The sequence below is a fragment of the Ambystoma mexicanum genome, chromosome 7p (genome assembly GCF_040938575.1).
Source record: "Ambystoma mexicanum isolate Mex_15411 chromosome 7p, UKY_AmexF1_1, whole genome shotgun sequence".
Classification (NCBI taxonomy): domain Eukaryota; kingdom Metazoa; phylum Chordata; class Amphibia; order Caudata; family Ambystomatidae; genus Ambystoma; species Ambystoma mexicanum.
In genome coordinates this window covers 92683331-92695780 of record NC_090939.1, presented here as the reverse complement: position 1 = coordinate 92695780, position 12450 = coordinate 92683331, and the positions used below count along the sequence as shown (strand labels likewise).

At 45.6% G+C, this 12450-nt stretch overlaps 1 protein-coding gene across 1 annotated transcript in view; it reads left to right on the top strand.

Annotated features, from left to right (window-relative positions):
* Positions 1-12450, top strand: part of CFAP91 (cilia and flagella associated protein 91) — a 677881-nt gene that overhangs the window by 503809 nt on the left and 161622 nt on the right. The window contains exon 15 of the mRNA XM_069635853.1: positions 2587-2735. Within this exon, the coding sequence (XP_069491954.1) occupies positions 2587-2735 (149 nt within the window). The remainder of the gene's footprint in view (positions 1-2586; positions 2736-12450) is intronic.

Below are 12450 nucleotides of genomic sequence, written 5' to 3'. Positions count from 1 at the left end.
TGTTGCTCCAGAGCTAGACTGCACTATATAAATTGCATCGCTCTGTTGCTCCAGAGGTAGGTTGCACTATGCAAATGCCTGCACTCTGTTGCTTCTGAGCACAGTTGCACTATATATATGCCAATACTCTGTTGCGTCAGAGCTAGGTTGCACTATATAAATGCCAGCACTCTGTTGCTTCAGAGCTAGGTTGCACTATATAAATGCCATTTCTCTGTTGCTCCTGAGCACGGTGGCATTATGTAAAGGCCAGCACTCTGTTGCTTCAGAGCTAGGTTGCACTATATCAATGCCATCACTCTGTTGCTCCAGAGCTAGGTTGCACTATAAAATGCCTGCACTTTGTTGCTTCAGAGCTAGGTTGCCCTATATAAATGCTATTTCTCTATTGCCTCTGAGCACGGTTGCACTATGCAAAGGCCAGCACTCTGTTGCTTCTGAGCACAGTTGCTCTATATATATATATGCCAATACTCTGTTGCGTCAGAGCTAGGTTGCACTATATATATGCCAATACTCTGTTGCGTCAGAGCTAGGTTGCACTATATAAATGCCAGCACTCTGTTGCTTCAGAGCTAGGTTGCACTATATATATGCCAATACTATGTTGCGTCAGAGCTAGGTTGCACTATATAAATGCCACACTCTGTTGTTTCAGAGCTAGGTTGCACTATATAAATGCCAGCACTCTGTTGCTTCAGAGCTAGGTTGCACTATATCAATGCCATCACTCTGTTGCTCCAGAGCTAGGTTGCACTATATATATGCCAATACTCTGTTGCGTCAGAGCTAGGTTGCATTATATAAATGCCTGCACTTTGTTGCTTCAGTGCTAGGTTGCACTATATAAATGCCTGCACTATGTTGCTCCAGAGCTAGGCTGCACTATATAATTGCCAACACTCTGTTGCTTCAGAGGTAGGTTGCACTATGTAAATGTAGGCACTCTGTTGCTTTAGAGCTAGCTTGCACTATATAAATGCAGACACTCTGTTGCTCCAGAGCTAGACTGCACCATATAAATGCCTGAACTATGTTTCTCCAGAACTAGGCTGCACTATATAAATGCCATCACTCTGTTGCTCCAGAGCTAGGTTGCACTATATAAAGGCCAGCACTCTGTTGCTTCTGAGCACAGTTGCACTATGTAAATGCCAGCACTCTGCTGCTCCAGAGCTAGGCTGCACTATATAAATGCCTGCACTCTGTTGCTCCAGAGCTAGGCTGCACTTTATAAATGGCAGCGCTCTGTTGCTTCAGAACTAGGTTGCACTATATGAATGCCAGCACTTTGTTGTTTCAGAGCTCGGTTGCACTATATAAATGCCTTCACTCTGTTAGTTCAGAGCTAGGTTGCACTATATAAAGGCCATTACCTGTTGCTTCAGAGCTATGTTCCACTTTATAAATGCCATTACTCTGTTGCTTCAGAGCTAGGTTGCACTATATAAATGGCAGCACTCTGTTGCTTCAGAACTAGGTTGCACTATATGAATGCCAGCACTTTGTTGTTTCAGAGCTCGGTTGCACTATATAAAGGCCATTACTTGTTTCTTCAGAGCTAGGCTGCATTTTATAAATGCCATTACCTGTTGCTTCAGAGCTAGGTTACACTTTATAAATGCCATTACTCTGTTGCTTCAGAGTTAGGTTGCACTATATAAATGCCATTTCTCTGTTGGTTATGAGCACGGTTGCACTATGTAAAGGCCAGCACTCTGTTGCTTCTGAGCACAGTTACACTATATAAATGTCAATACTCTGTTGCATCAGAACTAGGTTGCACTACATAAATGCCAGCACTCTGTTGCTTCTGAGCACGGTTGCACTATATAAATGCCATTTCTCTATTGCTTCTGAGCCCGGTTGCACTATATAAACGCCAATACTCTGTTGCTTCAGAGCTAGGTGCACTATATAAATGGCAGCACTCTGTTGGTCCAGAGCTAGGCTGCACTATATAAATGCCAGCACTCTGTTACTCCTGAGCTAAGTTGTACTATATAAAGTCCAGCACCTGTTGCTTCAGAGGTAGGTTGCACTATGTAAATGCCTGAACTATGTTGCTCCATAACTAGGCTGCACTATATAAATGCCATCACTGTGTTGCCCAAACAGCTATTCTACACTATACAAATGCTATCACTCTATTGCTCCAGAGCTAGGTTGCACTATATAAAGGCCAGCAGTCTTTGGCTTCTGAGCACTGTTACACTATACAAATGCAAGCACCTGTTGCTTCAGAGCTAGGTTGCACTATATAAATGGCAGCACATACAGCACATATAGATTGTTTGGCGCTCTGTACAAGGTTTTCTTCAAACCAGATGGAACATTTGGATTCTAGTAACGAAATTGACATTGTAAGCCCATGTGCTGAGATATCTTTGCTAGTGTGACAGGAACTGCCTGTCCCTTTGTGTCCTACCTTCGCATTGTGTCTAGGCGTTTAGGAAGCATAGAGTAGTACATTGTTCAGTCTGCGCAGAGCTATGGATATTGTATACTCTTTAGATTCTCGCTCTTTGGGTAGTCTTTCTTCGCTGGTGGTTTTTGCTCCCTAAGCCTGGTAATTACCTTTTTTAGGTTGTCCGAGTGCACCAGAGCACCGTTGACACCTACTTGGAGGACATTATCTTGAGTGCGACAGAGAGCACCGCAGATGAACAGGCACGGGAAGAAATACAAAAGATGGCTGTGGAAATCAACGACATTGCCTATGAAATGGAAGCTAGGTATGTGCATAGAGGTTTTCTCAAAATCCATTGCATTACCTTTAATGAGTTCATATGGTACCTGTCTGGTATTAATTTTGCTTACATTTCAAACCTTTTAAAGCCATGTGGGTTAAGGCTCTGTTTGTGGGACAGTAGACCACAGCAACGTATCAGACATCTTATTGTTCCCCATTAGCAATGTGTTAATTCCCACATAGGTATATGTATGTATATGGCTGGTGCTACAGGGCATAGATTATCACCAAGTCGACCTCACAAAATATGTTACCATTTTCATTATGAAGCAATACATAGGGAGACGGATTAGTGATGTCAAGGATTGAGCATTATATTTCAATATGTTCTTAAATGTACATTTACTTGCTACTGGAAGACCATCCCAAGGTAAAGGCATATGATCAGTCCTATATCCTCTAAGGATCGAATCTGTAGCGCTGGGCTCCTAACCCTTGGCTAACCTTCTTTTTCCTCCAGGGCCGAAATAAATTAGGTCCCTAGATTGTAGTATCCACAGTTGATTTATTGTTTAGTGTCACGGCATTAGACAGTCCTTACGGGGCCTAAAGGTAAATACTTCAGAAGTAGCAGCTCTCTGAAGATCCACCTACCACATGATTATATAATGCATGGGGTAAGCACTCCACCACTCCCTCACAAAAAGGCAATTTCTTATAATTTGTGACACCGTCTCACTTACACTCAACATTGATTTAATCTGCCAAGAACGTACAACCTATGAATTCTTTGTTGTGTAGTCCCTAAAAGGTCATTTTGTTGCCTGTTATTTTGTTACTGATATGGGCAGACTAAATTACCTAGTGCAGCAACCATACCATTCTTATTACTATGAAGTATAGTGGATGTTTTAACAGACTGAAGTGCCGCTTTTTGAATGTAGCGATCTCCCCAGCGTTTGGGGGCGTACAGGATGGTAACGGCCCACCAGACCTCAGAAAGGTCTAAGGCAGGCTTGTCCAACCTTTTTGAATGTGGGGCCGAAGCATTAGCCTTTTGTCACCCAGTGGGCCGGCGAGCCAAAAGTCAACACCCTCACCCAAAGCAGTATATTAAAAAGCGATATTGTGTGACCTTTGACCCAATAGCATCACAGGCAATGATGCGCCATGCAGTCCCAAAGATAGCTTTTGGTGTCAGGGGCAGTGAGTATCTAAGGGAGCCCCTCCATCAAATGATCCGAGGTTGCTTGTGATGATTCCTTTCAGTGTATGTGTGTTCATATTTTCCTGAAATAGCGAGGGAGCTATAAGGATCCAGGGAGGGTTTGGGGGGGGGTTCCCCCTCCAAGAATATTTTTTCAAATATTGGTTCGAAATGTGCATTTTACAGCAGAAAAGGTGACTAAAAAGCCATAAGTTCGCAATCAGTTCTAAACGGGAACATGAAAATTCCATGTCACCAACAGCAGACAAGAACATTTTACAACACAACACATTTTAATGATCTATGTAAGACCGCACTGTCACTGATGTGACACATTGTCATGCTGGTTGTGCTCAAAATATGCCACTGTAGCAACATGTCTATCCTGGCTGTTCCCAATATTTAGGCCAGCATTTCCTGTACAGAGCATGATTGATGCTGCCTGAGCATGTGCAGTGTACCCAATACATATGTCAGCTTATCTCTGTAATACACATTAATTACTTCTGTGTTAATGATTGATGCCTGTGCAGTGGTGTGCCAATACATATGCCAGCTTATCTCTGTAATGCACATTAATTACTTCAGTGTTACTGATTGATACTGCCTGTGCAGTGTGCCCAATACATATGCCAGTTTATCTCTCTAATGCACATTCATTACTTATGTGTTAATGAGTGATGCTGCCTGTGCAGTGTGCCAAATACATATGGCAGCTTATTTCTGCAATGCACATTCATTACTTCTGTGTTAAGATTGATGCTGCCTGTGCAGTGTGCCCAATACATATGGCAGCTTATTTCTGCAGTGCACATTCATTACTTCTGTGGTAATGATTGATGCTGCCTGTGCACTGTGCCCAATACATATGGCAGCATATCCCTGTAAAACACATTAATTACTTCTATGTTAATGATTGATGCTGCCTGTGCAGTGTGCCTAATACATATGGCAGCTTATCTACTGTAATACACATCATTACTTCTGTGGTAATGATTGATGCTGCCTGTGCAGTGTGCCCAATACATATGGCAGCATATCCCTGTAAAACACATTAATTACTTCTATGTTAATGATTGATGCTGCCTGTGCAGTGTGCCTAATACATATGGCAGCTTATCTACTGTAATACACATCATTACTTCTGTGTTAATGAAAGAAGCATAATCCAATTCAAGAGATAAAATGTGGAAAAGTGATCACCCAAAGGTGAACCCAATTGAAAAAACGCAATGTGAGCACAATCTTAAAGTATGAAGAACTAGACATGGCCGGGTACCCTCCTCTCCCAGGGCCCAGGGGCGGCTGGTGCTCCGGTACTCGGATCACTCCAGCCGAGCTGAGGGCCATGTTGTAGGAACAGGGGAGGGAATTGACCTCATGGTGTCTGCTATAAAGCCCACAGTGTCTTGGATCTGGTGGGCTACAGTGGTATGCGCTCTGAGAATTTACTCCCCAGCTGGCCTTCCTCCAACAGGGGCACAGACACCTCCCAGTGGCTGTTTTGCCTCATCCAGATTAGCACTTGTCAGTTGCAAAAACAAAAACTAGATAGAGCCCCAGGCATTTTACCTGCTGTGCTGCTTTTCCGAGTATGGATGGCGTGATTGTGTTGCCTAGCCATTTTGGCAAAGAATTAATTCCCACATGCGGTAAAATCATGTGGAAAATCATTCCTTTTGTGACGCAATTTGAACAGTACCCAAGGGGGGGGGGTTGACAAAACGTGATGCAAATTGTACCCTCCTTCCCTAGGGAGAATGTTCAAACATTAAAGCGGCCAGCACTGCTTTTGAGCCTCCAAGATACTTTTGGCCAGATACTTGTGTTTCAGTGTATCTGGCCAGCAGTATCTCGGAGGCTCAAAAGCACTGCATGCCGCAAGCTTACGTCGGAAAATATAGAAGGCAGTACTTCCCACTGCTGGAGGCAAGGAGATCTAGGCCTTGGTGTGCACCGCATGTGGCACTGTGAACCTGGGCTGGGCTGAGCTGCTGGCTCACGCAGTCTCTGCCCTGGGCTCGGCAACGCAGATGTGTGAAGGTAGCTCTGTGTGCCCGTCACTCCACCCACACACATTCCGTGATTATGATTTCCATTGGCTGAGAAACTGCCAATGGAAATAGCCCAATGGAAATAATGTTACTGTGCAAGGCATGTATTTATTTCCACTACTACGACCTGCCTTGCATGTTAACAGTATTTCCATTGGCTGTTTCTCAGCCAATGGAAATCGTAATGTGTGTGGACTACGATTCCTACCCTGAAACTGCAGCCACAATACTCAACTGCATTGAAAAAAATACAAAACGTACAAAAGTAACCCTAATGCTTTGTCTGTGCTCTTGGGCTTCGAGTGCCACATAAAATGGCTTGGAGGGCCGCATTGCGGCCATCGGGCCGCATGTTGGACAACCCTGGTCTAATGGCTGATACTGGCCCAATATCCCCCCATAATATGGGGGTGATCAGTATTGGCACCCCATGGCTATCTCTGGGGTGCAAATAGCTTTAGAGTATTTTTTAAGGGAGATGGGATGCGTTTGTAGTGCATGTTCCCAATCTCCCATTAAAAAAAAAACAAATGAAGTTGGTCAACCCTTTTCTACTTCAATGTGCCGGTGTGGAGTGTGGCAGCCGGGAGAAGGTAGCCCCAATTCCAAGGGGTAACTTAGGTTGTGATGGTGGAGCAGCAGACTCATGGGGGAAGTGCATGGAGGTAGGGAGTGACCTGTGACCAAGGTGAAAACCGGAGATGTGGGGTGCACTCAGGTGGCTGCGAGAATACGCAGGATCACTGGCAGATTCCGGCATCATTGCCATGCACCAGATTGGCTGTGCGCCCTTCAGCGCGTGCATATTACTCTTTCAAGCGTTTCAAAGCTTTAGGAGTCCCTGCTCTTGCACATCTTCATTTACATACGCCTATGACCTAGACATCCATCTTCAAAGGAGAATATTGTGGTAGTCACAATGGTAGTGCTTGAATCAAATTGACACTATTTGGCAGATGAGTAAAACAAGTCTGCCACAGACTAGGGAACACTATATGAACAATTATTCACAATTATCAATCACAGGAAAGACCACAGGAAGAGGATTGTCACCCTTAGCATTGTTGGAACTTTATTTTGGGACTCTTTGGTCGCTAAGTTAACTTTGTGTATTGGAACTGAGGAAGGCCCAAGACAGCAGCTAAAAGGCAGTATATATTTCCTTTATAGTATGTTTTTGTAGCATTAAGAGCGTGAGGGTCAGATTAGGTTCAGGATGGTGAACATTAGGTTTTTGGACATCCTGATGACAACTGTCACATTAGTTACTTTTGTTGAGGCAGGGAAACCCCTCATAGAGTTACGGCTAGTGAGGCATTTTTCCAAACCCTTTTATGATTTAAATAAAACAAATTCTGAAGTAACCAACACTGTGTCTATCACCTTACTCCGACTCCTCACAGATGTTTGTTGGCAAAGACTTTTAATTGTAAAAGAAAAGGAAAAACCTGTCTTGCCCAATTACTATGAGGGGTTGTCCTATCTCAACAAGAATACTAAGGACTCTGCTAGGATGTCAAGTAAAGTAAAATAAAATGTCCACCGTCCTGTGTCCAAACCTATTTCCGTCCCTTAGACTCTAGACTAAGGATAAACTGGGTGCCTTCTTGATTTAGAAGGAGGCTCCTCTCGTTCTGGATACAGATTCAAATGTTTGGTTATTGATGAAAATGTAAAAGTTCTTTAACTTAAAAGTTCTTGACGTTGGATGCTCCTCCACATGTATACAAAAACACCAAAGGATTTAACAGGGAATCGTCGCCCCTCTCATTTCTTTCCCTGTCTCTATTTATTACAAAGAAAAACGCAATTCCCAAGTATCAGCGGGTGGAGGAGGGGAGTCTCTTCTCTTCTTTTACCAATGTAACATCAAGTCTGGTTTTCTGTCCTGCCAGACTTGACTGTAGGTCTTGTCACAAACACAGTTTCCAAATATTAGTGGGGGTGGAGGGGCAGGAGATGGCAGTTTCTTCCCCTGTTCTTTCTCCAGCTCCCAACTGTAGCATCAAGTTTGGTTCACTATCCGGCCAGACCTGACTGTAGACCACCTTATCACAAAACACAGTTCCCAAGTATCAGGGGGGAGTCTCTTCCGCTAGTCATTCTCTAGCTCACAAATGTAGCATCAAGTCTGGTTCACTATACTGCCGGACTGGACTATACATTTTAGAATTCTAGAAAATGTCTCTTCTTTTGGCAATGGGTCCTTGACTCCTTGTTTTAGCTTCATGCACCTCTCCTCTCTTATGTGGATCTCAGACCTTTTTGGGCTGTCTTGTGATCTCCCTATCTTGTTCTGTAGCTTGTTTCTCTTTTGTGCAGGTCACAGACACCTTAATTAATTCTCAGGATCTCCCTGCCTTGCTCTGTGCCCCAGCTCCTTGACTGTGTGCTTCTTCGAACTTGTGTAGGTCCTTGACCCCTGTGTGCTGCTTTTTCAGCGCTCGCCAAACTTCATATGGGTCCCAGGCCCTGGTGTGCTGCTTTTGCGGGCTCTCTGTCGCAGCTTCACTCAATGTCCAATTGAACAGACCTGGTGTACTCTCCTGTTCCAAATAGGATATGTTGTAAAATTTGTTCCAGATTTTACAGTTCTTTCGCTATCCCTTTCTGCCTCTCAGGATATTGGTATCTGTCTCTTTAATCTATTTGGCCCTTCACCGTCCCACCATTCGGCCTGACCCTTTCCCTACCTTCGGGAAATGTTGTTGCAGTCTCTGGTCTGTCCTGTCAGTAGAGTGGGGCTTCTGTACTTCTTCCATGTTCGGTGTCATGCCCTCTGCAGCTCCGCAGCAGAAGGCGCTCTCGCGCCCTCAGCTGTGCACCTTCTCCTTACTTTGGGTTCGCCAGTCAGGTTTCCCCTGTTCCCGTCACTAGACAGGTCCCTGATACATTGAGCTACTGGAGACACTCATGCCTCCTTAACAGCATCTCCTTCACTTCTCCAAGGGTCTCTTGCCACGGTCCTGGCATGTGGTCCTAGCTCCTTCAGGGCTGGCTTGACAAGGTACACAGTCCTCCCTTGCTTTTTTATCACCGGGGCTACCTCTAGTATACTGTACTGCATATGTTGGTTCCGTGGTGGGCTTTTGCCTCCTTGCCTGATCTTCTTCGTGTCAATGATTGTATGCACTCCACCTGGGTAAGCCTCACTCTTCCTCGTCCCAGGATGAGCTGTATGAATGAAGTCCTCTACTTTACAGAGATACATAGAGATGTGGGGGGTGACAGGGCACTGAGTGGGGTGAGAGGAAAGAGGGGGTAGAACTGGAGGGGGTATATAATGCATTCTCCAAAGGCTATCATCACTGGTCCCATGGAGGGCTTCCCTCCCCATGAGATCCTCCCAATGGGTACCACCCCCAGGGGGACTATCGGGTAGCAGCGTCACCTCCTTGGCCTCTTGGGAATGGGCTCCCCCGTGGGAGCAGTGACAATACTCTCAGATTCCTTACATACCCTCTCCCTCATGAGCTTCCCTAGCTAGAGCTGAAGACAGAGTTTCTAGTTATTTAAGCCATCCACTGATTGAATTGGGGTACTGTGCTACCTATGATTAATTGGGTCAGCAAATTTGGAATCACTGTCGCCCTGATCCATAGTTTCTTACCCTGGATGCTGATGGTGATTCAGGCCTGGGGATACCCCACCATGTGACCACGGACATGCCCGACTTTCTTTCCTCATCTTCATCCACCTTTGGGGAAGTAGTTCCAATCTTATGGCGCATTCCCTACTCCCACTATTTAGTTGGGCACAGATTTTCTTTCCTTGGAGGGTGGTGGGTACTCTGTACTGTGTTTTATTCCCAGTAAATAAAAAGATTTTGGTGTCTTTCCTACCTTTATTTTTCCTCCTCTTAGTCTTTATCTGATTGGGTGTGAGCATAGAGAATATTAGCGAAGGGGAGTTTGGTAATAAATATTTTAACTTCCTGCTCCTGACTGTGTTCTTTAAACGAGGAGATGGTGGGGAAATACATTTTATTCATGGGGCGATACCTCGCCTTGTGGCCAAACTCCTCACAAGTGAAGCATTTCTTATCTAGAGTAACAGATGGGTTTACAGAGAATGGCATCTCTTTTTCTTCATCTCCTATTTCGAGGGCATTGATATTTGATTCACTATCACCAGATCTTGTAGGTCTTTCTAATTTCTGGAAATTGTGGGGAGGTTTTAACAGGGTGGATGGTTCTCCCTTTCCTTCCTGTCGTATCAGGAAGCTATGTTGGGGTGACATTTTATCAGGATGGATTTGGAGGACCTCCTGTCTTTCGGTTTAGAACGACAGACTGGGAGTTTTTCCCTGTACCGTGGGACATTGTATGTGTTTGGACGTGATAATCAGAGGGTAAATCGTTTTTCGTGTTTCATCTTCTCCCCTGTATTATCTACAGGCTCCGCAATGAATGCTACTGACGTTACTTTGACGATAGGGTGGTTGATGCTTTCCCTGGTAGGGGCCATACCTAGGGTTATGTTGGTCAGGGGATTTAGTTGGGCGTTCTCCCTTGGTTGTTCGGGTGCTTCACCCTTCTCAGGGTATGGAGGGGCTTTCTTAGCCCCTCTAAGTCCCATAGTGGTGTCAACCCTATAGGGGGACACTGGGCCTTAAAACTCCAGAATTCCATGGTTTTCTATTCCAAGGGGTGTAGAACCTTTCCCAGAATTTAGGGAACTAGGAAGGTTGGCATTTTCCCACAAGGACTCTCCTTCGGTCTGATCCTGACCCAAGTTAGTCTATTTCGGTCTCCTTTTCTGAGTGATAGAAAACATTTTCTTTGGCCCTACGCTCCCCAGGTTGGTACTCAGGGTGAACCTCCTCTTCGTAGCAGGAGGCTCTCTCTCCTGTCCTCGGCTGCACACCTTCTCCTTGCTTTGGCTTCGCCAGCCGGATTTCCTCTTTCGCCGTCACTGGATAGGTCCCTGCTCCATGGAGCTATTGGAGACACTTGTCCCTCTTCAACAGCATCTCCTTCTGTTCTCCTTGGGTCTCTCGCCAAGGAACCAGCGTGTGATTCCTTGCTGCTCCAGGGCTAGGTTGACAAGGTACACAGTCCTTCCTTATTTCATATCGCCGGGGCTTCCTCTAGTAGACTGTACCGCGTAGGTTGATTCCTTTCCTGATCATCACTGGTCCCATGGAGGACCTCTCCTCCCCATGATATCCACCCGCCGAGTACCACCAGCTGCAGCAGGTAGCAGCCCCACCTCCCTGGCCTCATGGGAATGGGCTCCCCCCATGGGAGCAGTGACAATACCCTGGGATTCGTAACAGTCCCCTAAGCATTTTATGGGTTCCATGTTGTTGTGGCTCTTCTTTTGTGACCAGATAGACTTCTACTGAAGTCCCCATGTCACTGGAACTCTTTATTTGGTGAGCTGCCCTTGGTTGCCCATATAGCTATCAGTGCAGATGTGTTTTATAAGCCTCTTATTTTGGTGCAAGGGTGATTCTTTTCCCCTGAAAATGTGTTGTGGAGTAGGGTGGTGGCAGCTGTGATTTAACTATGGTTACATTAACTATGGCTACATTAGGATTGTTGCCAATTTTAACACTTTTACCGCTTTAGTAGCCCAATGAACCCATATGGTACTCTTACCTTTTCAAGTCCTGCTCCCTGGCATTTGTTAGGCCATTTCTTTATGTGATGGACCACGAGTGGCCAAAATAGCTTTTTTACTGGAATGGGTCATCTTGAGCCTGCAAGAGGCACAGGTGTGGACTGGGTTAAAGTACTCCTGATTGTCCTACCTACAACCAGTTTTGGAGTGCTTATGTGTTTGCCAGTGTTTTGGGCCAACCAGATTGGTGGTCACCAAAATCTTTCTTTGCTGCCTGGGGTATGATTTGTGGGCTGGCTTAGGCCAGTCACTGAGAGAATGGGCCTCATTACGAGGTGAGCGGTAAGGGATTACCGGCACCGGTGCGGGCACCAGTGCCGGCAATCCCTTACCGCCCTACTGCGGGATCCCTTAGCGGGTCCCTTCCTTAACGCCTGGTTTTACCAGGCGTTAAGGAAGGGACCTGTTAAGGGACTTCAGAGCTAATAATTGCGGTACCGTTATTAGCATCTTCCCCCTTCCCATTGAGCCCTATGGGGGCTGAAATGGGAATGGGGAATGGGTTTTTCAATGGGGATTTACCGGTCCCGCAAAGGTCGGAATAGACCGATAAGTCCCCATTGAACAGGACCGGACACTGTACCGGTATTGGAGGTAGTCATGACGCTAATAGCGCCATGACTACCTCCAACCTCGTAATGAGGCCCAATGTGGTATCAGTGAGAGGCCCTGTGCATTCCTCAGATCTCTTCCACATCTGAAAGATGGCTGCAGCTGAAGAACCTTGCTTGGGCACATGGCTGGACTTTGACTTCTTTGTGCTGTCTTCTGCTCCTCCTTGCTGGTAGAACCCTGACCAGGTCTTTTCTTTTTCGTCTTGCTTAACCTTTCTCGCCTGCAGTTTCTAGACCCTGTGACAAATCTGTGGATGT